Source organism: Leucoraja erinacea, chromosome 13 (assembly GCF_028641065.1).
Source record: "Leucoraja erinacea ecotype New England chromosome 13, Leri_hhj_1, whole genome shotgun sequence".
NCBI lineage: Eukaryota > Metazoa > Chordata > Chondrichthyes > Rajiformes > Rajidae > Leucoraja > Leucoraja erinaceus.
In genome coordinates this window covers 36,115,545-36,128,100 of record NC_073389.1, presented here as the reverse complement: position 1 = coordinate 36,128,100, position 12,556 = coordinate 36,115,545, and the positions used below count along the sequence as shown (strand labels likewise).

The window sequence follows — 12,556 nt, the reverse complement described above, 5'->3', positions numbered from 1 at the left end:
CCCGATGTTGGTGGAGTTCAGAACCAGGGGTAACAGTTTAAGAAAAAAGGGTAGGCCAGTTAGGACTGAGATGAGGACAAACTTTCTTCACCCAGAGAGTTTTGAATCTGTGGAATTCTCTGCCAAGGAAGGCAATGGAGGCTTCGACGCAACTTACCCTTACCCGCCAACATGTCCCAGCTACACTATCTGCTTTTGGTCCATACCCCTCCAAACCTGTCCTATCCATGTATCAGTCTAACTGTTTCTTAAATGTTGGGATAGTCCCTACCTCAACTACCTCCTCTGGCAGCTTGTTCCATACACCCACCACCCTTTGTGCGGAAAAAGTTACCCCTTAAAAAGTTACCTCTTAAAAATACTTCAAACAAAAAACATTGAAATCATACTTCTACAATGCACTAAAACATGATTTTAATACATCATATTTCAAAAGGTCCCTACTGTGGGAGGGGGACCCCCCACTCGGTTGCTCCACTCCTTCTCCAGGTACCCCCAAGGCCAGTGATCAGTGATCGCTCAGCCTCCCCACTTTCAAAAACGCTCCGTGGCCCCTGGTTCAGACAGAGAACACTGCCAGATGTGAGCGGGGAACTGAGGCCAGTTGTCCGTGATGTCTGGATCCCAATGCTCAGCGCTTCGTGTTTCAGATTTGGCTAATGTTATTGATTTGTAATTAACCTGATTTGTAATTAGTTGACAAAACCTTAATTCATTAATCCGGAATATCCAGGGGGATGGGATAAGTGTAATATTAAAATGACATGCAAGGTGTCAGGCTGTCTGTCACAATATACAGCCCCGATAACCCATTATTTCCTTCCAATAAATATTGGGAAGGTAGCACTTTTCTCATTTACCACTCAACTATTATGTTTATTTACCTCACTGACTATTTCTAGAACCCCCCCCCCCCCCCAAATTCCTTTGACAGGTTGAATAGAAATGTTCCAAATCTTGTTGTTTTATTAATTGAACAAGTAGATGAACATCCTCAAGGAGTGTAATCAGATAGAAAATGATTCAGATGCAATGTTTAAGAGCTTGTTCAAAGAAGGGGCATATTTTAAAGGGGTGACAGAGATACTTGCAGGGGAATGTGTAAGGAGGTTATAATTTGTCTTTAGTTTTCGCTTGAACCAGGATATTTGAAGATTCAAAGTTTAATATAGTAATTGTGCTGATATTGACTCCAACCAACTACGTAATTCATATCATCCATTCCGGAGGTTTTATTTTTCTGATGCCATTTAAACTTCACTTGGATTTCAATCACTTCAATGTAAAAGTAATTGGGAATGGGGAGCATTGGAACAAAAATTTGCCCTCGGTACATATTAACTGTAATATAATAATGTATGCATGTTGGTAGGTCCAATCAAAACAAAGATCTTTTTATCATTGTTGTGTTCTCTCAAGATCACATTTAATAGAATAATATTGCTTAAATGTATAGTTATTGGACTTTGCATTTCGGAAAAGTCCCAGCTGAGAGGAAGACAGCAAAATACTGAAAATATTGGGGGTGAAAATGACTTCAGGATAGTTTGTTAGGAAAATGAAGGAAATGGTAACAGAATACTTATACAGCTGAGTGAGTATAATAATTTTATGGATGAGAAATTGTGTTCAACCAATTGATGACTTCTTTGACAAAGTAACTAGCATGTTAGATAACAAGGAAGCCAATGGATGTAGGAAAATTATATACGATGTTTTACAAAATTTGGTCTGTGAAGTGCCCCGAAAAAGATTACTGCATTAGATAAGCACCTGTGGACTTGAACGTAATAGGTTAAGTCCAGGGGGTCAGATGGGTGGCTTTATGTGCGGGCCAGATATATTGTCAGTGCAGAGGGGCAAGGAGCAAGGCCATGTGTGCATCCAGAGTCGAGGTCTGAAATGGTACTAGGTGTGCAGTCAAACCTGGGACAAAGGGAGTGTTCAGCACCTGAAACCTAAGCAGGTAAGCAGCTATGATCAGTGAAGAATAGGGGGCCAGGTGTAAGGCTGGACTCGAGGTCAGGAATGAGAGAAGGTATGCAACTGGAGTCAGGGTCAGGAGTAGTACCAGGTGTGCAGTGAGACCCAGGTTGGTCAACATGGGCCAAGTGTTTGATTATAATCTGATTTCCATACATGAATATACTAAGATCATTCATGCGCTGCGCCTGGCTCTACTGTGGAATGTAATTAGGAATGTAATTTAGCCTAACCTTATTCATAGCTAATCCAATTTAAAGCATAAATATTGCAAGTGTAAGTTAAAAGACTGGCAACAGTATGCACCAGATTGCACAATTTCAAGCTGAAAAATGCGAAAGCTCCGTACCAATGGGAACGGGGACACGTCCTCCCACACCACCACCAATTTGGCTGTAACCATTTATCGAGAAAAATGGTTTGGCTCTGAGCAGTCCATTATCTCAGTCCAAGGGCTTCACTGTCAGCTCCTCAGGACAGTTCAACTAACTTCAGCCACGTCATTAATGACCATCTCTCCATAATTTGAAAACGTTGAGCTATGCTTCCTGACAAGTTTTTACTTTTATTTTCAATTGTAACTTCTTAATTAAAATACCCTTAATACGAACAGGAGTGGACTAATAACCTGCGGGTTGCTGTGACATTAAGTATGCTAATGGATGATTTGAGTTTTGTATTGGTTCACTTATGTGCCTTTTCCCCATAACCCCTATCTGCACTATGGATCTAAAATGTTCGCCTTTGTCTTGAATGTATTCAATGATTTGGCCTCCACAGCTCTCTAAAATAGATGCTTGGAGAGGAAATTCTTGTTCATCCATCTTAACCAGAGAGCTCCTTATTCTAAAGTTATGCTCTCGCGTTCTAGATTTCACCCCCACTGGCATCTCCTTCAAGTGGACACATCTCTGCATTTGTTCTGTCAAGTCCCCTTAGAACCTTGCATTTCAAAATGATCATCTCCTATACTTCAAACCTGCAATGCTTAGGGTCAACTCTTTCTCATGTCTGCGGAAGGGTCTTGTCTCGAAACGTCACCCATTCCTTCTCCTCAGAGATGCTGCCTGAGTTACTCCTGCTTTTTGTGTCTATCTTCCTTTCCCCATAAGAGAACCCTTTCATTTCTAATGCCAACCAAGCAAATCTTCACTGAACAACTTATATGCAGACATATCCATCAAATAAAGGCACAATATTTGTACCCACTGTGTTCAACCAGCATCATCACTGCAGCTACTTTTAAGACCCTATAGTGTCCTTCAAGGTCCAGGGCATTTGTCAGCCCATTGGTTGTTGCCTTTTTTTTCTTGTAATAACCATTTGTTTTAAGTTCCTTCCTCTTTTACCTGGATTTTTAATTTAAACTATTACGGGAATATTTTTGTATCATAAAGATAAATACAATGTATTTGTTCAAAGTCTCCTTCATTTCCATATTTCCAATTATTCATTCCCGACTCTTGTTAGAGGGACCAATGTTTACCTAGTTACTGTTATCCTTTTCATATATTTTTAGAGTTCCTACCATTTATGTTTATTTCTTCCTAGCCTAATCACCCTTTCATTTCTAAAATCTTCCTGTCTTAGCCTACCTCTAACCTTTTCAGTATTGTATGACTAAGTTTGTTACTGTTCTCTGGCTGGCCACGGGTCATTGTTCTCATCGACACTTAAAATTGGAACATTACATATTAAATAGGAGCAAGATTATGTTTATTTATACCTTTGAGTGCTCCATCATTCGACAAGGTTATGGCTGGATGTCCATTACCCATTTTCTTATCGCCTAATTTAATTAATATTTGGAAATCTACTTATCTTGGTTTTGAGTGCAAACAAGACTGAGCCTCCAGCCCCCTCAGGAGAAAGAGAATTCCAGATATTAGCAGATTATTCAGTAAAAACATTGTCTCTTCATTTCAGTCCAGAATGAACTACCTTGTATTTTTTTAATTTAAGATATCTCAGCCACGGAAGACAGTATCGTCACATTTACTCTGTAAAGTTCTCTTAAGAATTTTAAATCACCTGAATTCAAGAGAATTTAGGCCTGGACTACTTGATTTCCTCTCGTATAATAGACCAGTTTCCTAAATTATTTCCAGATTGCATGAAACAAACTGGTGTCTTCATTGTGGCCTGTGTGGTTTTAATTAGGTAAATTGTACACAGTTTTCCAGTTGTGTAGTATACAGTAAAACATCTTTACTTGTGTACTCAAATCCTCTTGTAATAAAGCCAAAAAAAACATTTGCCTCCCCAATTACCTGCTTCAGGTATATATTACTGTTCAGTGTTTTGATTACATACTGATCTCTATGAATATAATTTTTCAATCTCTCACCACTTCAAAAAAATACTGATATGTTCTGTTTTTTCTCCTCGTTTGAAACACCTCACATTTCCACATTGTCCTCCATCTACCTCATTATGTCTTCTTTCACCAGTTGTTATAGTACCTGACTCAACTACCCCCTCTGGCAGCTCATTCTATACATCCACCATCCTCCGTGCACCTCATGTTCCTATTAATGCAGCGATTTTTTTCCTCTCACCTTAAACCTATGTCCTCTGGTTCTTGGTTCCCAACTCTGGGTTAAGCACTCTGTTCATCTACCCTATCTATTCTCTTGATGATCACTGCACTTTTTCTAGCTTAACATCTTTTCTGCAGCAGATGACCAAAACTGAACGCATTACTTAAAATGTAGCCTTCCCTATGTCTTGCCAACTGACCCAACTTCTATACTCAATACCATGATTAATTAAGACCAAGATCATAAAAACCTTCATGATCACCCAATTTTCCTATGACACCACTTTCAAAGAACTTGCACCTGCACTACTAGATCCCTCTACTCTACAACACTCCCCAGTCCTGCCATTCACTGTGAAAGTCCTTCCATATTTGACTTCCCAAAATGCAACACCTCACACTTATCTACATTAAACTCCATTAACCATTCCTCAGCGCACTTGCCCAACTGATCAAAATCCTGCTGTAATTTTTGATAACCATCTTCGCTGTCTAAAATACCACACGCTTTAAGGTCATCCACAAACTTACTAATCATGCCTTGTACATTCTCATTCAAATCATTGATATAAAACACAAGCAGCAATGGCCCCACCACTGATCCCTGAGGCACAACACTAGTCATAGGCCTCCATTCTGACAAACAACCTTCCACCATCATCCTCTGCTTCCTTCTACAAAGACTATTCTCTATCCAGTCGGCTAGTTCTCCATTGCAATGTGACCTTCCAGAGCAGCCATCCATGCAGAACCTTCTCAAATGCATGCTGAACTCCATTTAGGCAATGTCTATGGCTCTGCTTTCATCATCCTTTTTGATTACTTCAAATAAACTTGATCAGATTTATGAGACATGATCTCCCACCTACATAACCATGCTGACTAATCGTAATAAGTTAATGAGTTCATAAGTGATTGAAACAGATTTAAGCCATTCAGCCTTTCATGTCCACTGCCATTCAATCATGGCTGATCTATTTTTCCCTCAACCCCATTCTCCTGCCTTCTCCGCATAACCCCTGACACCTGTCTTAATCAAGAATGAACCCCTGTCTATCCAAATGCATATATATCTTATCCCTTAGAATCTTCTCCAGTAATGTGCCTACCGCAGTTGTTAGATTTGCAGGAAGAACGTACAAACTCCGCACAAACAGCACACGTAGTCAGGATTGAACCTGGTTCTTTGGCCCTGTAAGGCAGCAACTCTACCGATGTGCCACCGTGCTGCCCCTCAATGGCATTTAGGGACTATATCCTTACAAAGATTGGATTGAGGTACTTGTTTTAATACAGCAGTACTTATTGAAATGGAGTGTGCCTTCTGTAGAAACAACCGGAAAAGCTATTTTTACCAAAAGGTACTGGTTGCAATTTTACATTGAATTAATACTCACTTTACTCCCTTCTCCAACTAATATATGTTGCACTACTTCCTTACTGATGTAATATGCAGGCATTTCATTAAAGTGTATGTTCTACCAATTAACCAGACTTTAAGATGCATGAGAGTATCGGAAACACTTTGACTGCAACACCTGCAGTGACAGATATGAGAACTCACAGAACATTGCAAATGTTTTTTTTGCACATTCAGCTTAAAGTAACAACATTTCAAAAAATGCAGGTTGAATAATAATATTTCAAAATGAGTGTACAAACATATGATGGTAAAGATGTGTTGGTCCGTTGGAGAAAAAAGTTGCAAACAGATTAATGAACATCAGATTGATGGGTCAGTGCAATAATCTGAGAAATCAAGCAGTGCACAATCTCTCTCTTGATTTTGTACTGTACCTATTAAGTTCAGCTTGACAATAATCACAGATGAAAGGAAACTCTAGAGGCGGATAATAAAAAAATTGTTAACCATGAGTGTAATTTACTTTCGATTTATTGTTTTCAGCCTTCTGCAAAGAAAGTACTGGTTGTTGCATCTTCTCAGGAGCCAACAAAATCTGATACAGACACCAAACCCAAGGGTAGGTGTAATAATAGAGAATTACGTACTATTTTCTTGTTGATAATGTAATGAGAAATGTTTTAGCCAACCTTATGTTGTCAATTAATAACTTTTCAAATCCTAAAGGCTTTTGAAAAATACATTTTAATTTTAAAAGCATTTGGTGAAAAGCCAAAATCAATAAACTTGTGGATTTTTCTTAATGGTTTCATGTATAAACCCCGACAGATCACAAGCTTTGAACATGGATTTGCAGATGATGTAATTGAAATGTTCCCATGTGCAGTTGGATAGTTTAAAATTGGATGACCTTTTGTTGACATAATTTTATTGAAGGATTGTGTTGATGGTTAAGTTTCCCATGTTAAACTTTAACTGGATAGCAGAATTTATTCTTAAAAGCATTTTACTGCCATGCGTGTTTTGGGCAATCTTAGTTGCAATGCATCCTATTAGTTCAAACAATTCATGCCACTATCCACTAAACTTCCTCTTATCTTTCCTCATCCATTCCTCACGCTATTCCTCCCACACTTGTGCTTATCCGGATTTCCCTTCACCATTCATTTCAATCACTCGCTGTGATAATGCATTCCACTTTCTCCTCTTAGCATAAATACTTTTTTTCTAAATTCCTTGTATTCCTTATGGGCTCCATTTTTTTGTTTTACTCCTCAAGCGGAAATCTGCTTTAAACTTTTCAATGTTTTGATGATTTCTGCTAGATCACCTATCAATTGCCTTGTCTCAGCAGTATAACAGTGATGATGCAAATTCATAATTATGGGAAGAAACGCTTCCAAAAGGTGCAAAGTTAAATTCAATGTTAGTTCAAATAAGTTCTATTCTATGAATGTGCCGTTGCTCAATATAATTTTTTGTACCATTACTGTATGCTTGGTTTAATTTTCTCACTGGCTATTTTTATCATTCTTGTCTTAATTAAATTATTGTGATAGAGCATTTATGGTGACAAAAAATGTTTAAATTCTTGCCGCAGGTAGGTAACTTTAGTGTGCAGGACAGATCTGCAGATCAGCGGAACAGGCAGCATCTCTGGAAAGAAGGAATGGGTGACGTTTTAGGTTGAGACCCTTCTTCAGAATTTTAGTCCTGGACTATCCTATCACTTATTGCTCTACCGCTTCCAATGACGGAGAATCTCAGCTGTTACCATCAGTAATCCATCGGTCATGCATAGCAAATGAAATATTTAAGGAAAAATTTGTATATGTCATTACCTTAACAAGCTGATAGATTTACTGATTCACTGTTACTTTTGCTTTAAGGTAAGGAATATTGCAAAGTGTTATTTCCATATGAAGCACAGAATGAAGATGAGCTGACAATCAAAGAAGGAGAGATTGTAATTATTATAAACAAGGTATGAGGATATTTTTAAATTAACATTTATAACCTAAATCTTTTCCTTCTATCCTTTGTTTTGTGAGATAGGTAGTTGAGAGGAGAGTTAAGAGCATAGCATTTCTGTTACTGTGCTGGTAACGTAGAGACCTGTACTGATTACCACCATGTCAGCCGGACAAATTAAACTTTGATTAATTAACTTCAACTGGAATAACTTATTTGAATGAGAATCGATGATCTTAAAATGTGGATTGTTGTAAAATGCTATCTCTGCTTTGGGAAAGGGAAAATGCTGTCCTTGTCCATTCTAGCTTATTTGTTACTCCATATTCTTAACTGACTCGTAACTATCATTTGAAATGGATTTGTTCAAGAGCAAGTATGTTTGAGCACGAAATACTAAATGGCAATTAAATGTATCCTACATTGTATCTTCATTTAAAGAAAACATTTAATGGATTTTTGGTATATAGTAATGGTTCATTGAAAAAAAATTCAATTTCTTGTCAATTTAGCCTGACTTGTCAAATTTGGTAATCTCCTTTGACAATATTTTTGATACAAGTAAATTATTCCATGCAAGTACATTTCATTTAGAATAAATTTATTTGGAATGGTAGTGATGCCTGATAATCTGGATATAAATTTGTCAATGATGCATAATGTTATTCAAAGTTATGACAGTATGAGGCCCATTATGCTATACAGGTGCACAACCTTATATCCGAAAGCCTTGGGACCAGACACTTTTCGTAATTCAGAATTTGTCGGTCTTCGGAATGGAAATTTTTTTGCGTAGATTTTAATGGCTGGCTCAGTGGTAGAGTGCCCGGCTCATATCCGCGAGTTTGTGCCTTGATCCCGGCAGTTACTCGGTCGCGAGTTTGAGTCTTCAATGTCGTTTTTTCTTGCAGAATAAATGTCCGTATGAAATGCAGTGTGTTGAATGAATTCCTGAATTTGTAAATGTGCCCGCAGCATTGAATCACCTCTCGCACTCATGTCACCCTAGCGGGGCTACATGCCCTTAGGTCGGGAGTTTGCGCCTCGATCCTGGCAGTTACTCGGTCGCGAGTTTGAGTCTTCAGTGTAGTTTTTTCTTGCAGAATAAATGTTTGTATGAAATACAGTGTAGGAGAGGTGTACTGACTGTGTGGGCAGAACTTTGGAAGTGATTGCCCACCAGTCTAAAAAGCCGCTGTGTCTCCCTGTCCCTGGGATAGCAGGGGGCGATCAAACAGCACAATACCCCCCTCCCCCTCCAACTCCAGAGGAATCCGCTCCCCGATGGGCCCCCACGCCGGTGCAATGAGCGGGGAGCTGGAGAGGGGAGGGAAGGGGTCACACACATGGCCGGGAAGCAGAGGGGTGTAGGTGGGGTGAAACTGAAGGGAGCGACAATCTGCTGCTGCCTGCACGCTGAGTTAAAAAGTTCCCACGCAAGACTCACGATACACTGTGTATCGTGTCTACCGTGGGAACTTTTTAACTCAGCGGGCAGGTAGCAGCATATTGTCAATTATTAACCCTCCCGCGCAATATACCCTCACCTTCTCTTTTATGAATGGGGATTTAGTTCCCCTTTCTTCGAGGACCGACAGGAGGTTCTGCTGTCACCTCTGCGGGCCGCCCTCGGTGAACGTCCTGTCTCCCTGTCCCTGGGATAGCAGGGGGCGATCAAACAGCACAATACGGTGAGGGTATATTGCGCGAGAGGGTAATATCCCCCGCCCCGTCCAACTCCAGAGGAATCCGCTCCCTGATGGGCCGCTACGGCAACAAGTGGCAGTTCGCCCACAGCCCGAGCTGCGCGACTCCAAGACAAAGATGTCCCTTGCACCCCATCAGCTTCTGCCCCTACGGGGAGCGTGTTCCTCTGGAGTTGGAACGGGGCTGGGCTGGAGTTGCTGATCTGGGATCTCCGTGCTTGCAGTGGGCCTGGGGGTCGGTGTCCAGATGAGGGGGCGCAGCTCGGGGAACGGCTTCTGGTGGTCCTGACGTCTCCCGCCAGTTTGCAGTTTTCCTCTGGAGTTGGAACGGGGCTGGGCTGCTGCTGGCTGTGGGTCTCTGGGATCTCCGTGCTTGCAGTGGGCCTGGGGGTCGGTGTCCCGTTGGTCCCGACGTCTCCGGTGACTGCACTGTGCTGCTAGCCTCTGCGGGCCGCCCTCGGTGAACGTTTTCAAGGACCTTTCTTCAAGGACTGAAAAAAATGTCCGCTATTCGGAGGTTTTCGTTATTTGGATCTTCGGATAAAAGGTTGTGCACCTGTATATCGCTCTAGAAGGCCTGTGCTTTTTTTTGTCAGCATTAAAGATCCCGATGTGGAAAGAGTTGTGCCCTGAATTTGAAAATGTAGTTTATTATATTCGTCCACTACAGAATTCATTTTCAATGCAAAATTGTTCTTGAGGGATAATCATGGACCTTATGCAAGTTCCTTAAAGCCTTTATTGTACGTATGCTGTGGTATCTTAAGTGCATTCAAACAAAGCTCTCTCACCTTGCATGCAATGTATTGGGGTTGGCACAATAAAACTATGACAATCCGCAGCCTGACTCGTCAGAAATCGCAACGATTCACTGTAAGCTGTTGTGAAACCAAGAAAAGAGGTAAATGCAAGTCCAGCAGCCCAAACTAATGGATTTTAAAAGGTTCCATTGAATCTTCAAATTCTGTTTCTCACATTTCCTGATACACTCTTATCCTCCACACCCCTATCCTCCACGCTCCTTTAAAACTTAAGCTTCACTGGATGATTTATTTTTCTCCTATTAACATTTAAAGAAAATATGAATTAAATGTGTAACATGGCATTAATAAGATAACATCTAATAATTCAGAAAATGTAAAGTTTTGAATATGCTCCACCAAAGGAGTTTTTATATGGAGCAATTCCTTGAAAATGTTGATCAATAGCTAAATCTCAAAGAAAGATAAAAAATGCTGAAGTAGTGCATCAGGTAGCGGGTCACGCAACATCTTTGGAGAACATGAATGAGTGATGTTTTGGGTCAGGCTAATTGGGGAGGGGGGGTTGCGGAATAGAAAGCTGGGAGAAAGGTGGTGCAGGACAAAGCATAGCCAGTAATAGGTAAACACGTGAGGGGGGTTTGAGTGGCAGATTGTTGGATAAAGGCTAGAGGTGCAAAAAAACAGTTTTCAGCCCAAAAGTACAAAGTTATGATTTGTAAAGCTTGGGGATAGAAAAGTTGCGAATGGTGTAGCACATGTAAGTAATGTAGGAGGAGGGGAGAAACCAGTGCAAGGTCAGCCAGGGTTCAGGAGAGGAGAGTGGGGGTATAAAGAAAGGGTGGGAAGAGTGGGGGCAGGAGTCTTCTTTCTGGGCTCAGACTTAGTTTAGCCCAGGCAAAGATCACATTTCTGCCAGTATCTGTAACTTTATTTCCCTGATTTCCCTACCCCACCCAAGTATTCCATTTAGATTAATTCCTCTTGAAAGTAATTGTGGTCGCATAGTCTTCAGTACAATAAGTTTTCTCCCTCCCACCCTGTGAGAATTGTTACATTTGCCATCAGTGTAGATAATTGTTCACGCACACGGATCCAAGATTTTGCTTTCTCCGTAACTAACTACTGCTCTCTATGCCACTAATATTCATTACCTTGATGTTTCTGCTTCTCTTGGCTCTGAGAATTGCTGGTGAGAGCAGAGGTGTACTGCAAGGCATTTAAAGCACCGATCTCACAAGACTGATCGCAGAAAATCTCTCATCACTCTAGGAGAGTTGGAAATCCTTTGTACTAAAAGAAGATGAGAATTACCAGATCTAGTTCCAGTTCTTTATTTCTTTTTGATAGGAATGTGCAGATGCCGGATGGTGGCAAGGAGAAATCAATGGTAAATGGGGAGTTTTTCCAGATAATTTTGTCAAGCTTCTGCCCCCTGACATTGAAAAAGAGGTAAGTGACTTTCTGCAATTTTGAAACTTTGGATTTGGGCAGCGTGGCAACTTAGTTTACTTTTCAGAAAGTCAGCATAAACGTTTGCAGCTGCTACTAAAGACCAAAAGACCACATATTACTTATTACATTAATTACTGCTGTCAATAGAATCTTCCCCTCATATTTTGAGGATGTATTAGGATGATATTATTTGTTCATGTTCATAGGGTTCATGTTCGTTTAGTTTAGTTTAGAGATACAGCGTGGAAACAGGCTCTTCGACCTACCAAGTCCGTGCCCACCAGCGATCCCCGTCCACACTAGGGACAATTTACAATTTTTACTGAAGCCAATTAACTTACAAAACTCTGCGTCTTTGAGTGTGGGAGGAACCTGGAGCACCCAGAGAAAACCCACGTGGTCACGGGGAGAACGTACAAACTTATATAGACAGCACCTATAGTCAGGATCGAATTTGGGTCTCTGGCGATGTGCCACCATGCCGCCTCAAGCAAGAAATTGAGGCTTCAATATAATCATTTCATGTAATTCAAGTTTTGTGATGGTGAGGACAGAAATATCATTATAATAATCAAGTCCCCGTAACTAATTTGTTGCTTTAATGTATCTGAATGTACTTTCTTCCTCACACATGGTTGAGAAAAGCCGTTTGTTGCAATACAATTAGTTTGCTGTGTTTTAATAAATGGGAGTAATCCTGGTCTAAAATTTCCATTGTTTGTCACTTTGTTCATTGCTGTCAGGCATTAGATTATGGGAAAGAGAAATGCAGAGATTA

General features: G+C 40.4%; 1 protein-coding gene across 3 annotated transcripts in view; it reads left to right on the top strand.

The window, feature by feature from the left end:
- Nucleotides 1–12,556, top strand: part of sh3kbp1 (SH3-domain kinase binding protein 1) — a 177,144-nt gene that overhangs the window by 126,690 nt on the left and 37,898 nt on the right. For all 3 annotated transcript variants that reach the window (XM_055644906.1, XM_055644905.1, XM_055644907.1), the window contains 3 exons: nt 6,429–6,504; nt 7,775–7,869; nt 11,674–11,775. In XM_055644906.1, coding sequence (XP_055500881.1) covers nt 6,429–6,504; nt 7,775–7,869; nt 11,674–11,775 — 273 coding nt within the window. The remainder of the gene's footprint in view (nt 1–6,428; nt 6,505–7,774; nt 7,870–11,673; nt 11,776–12,556) is intronic.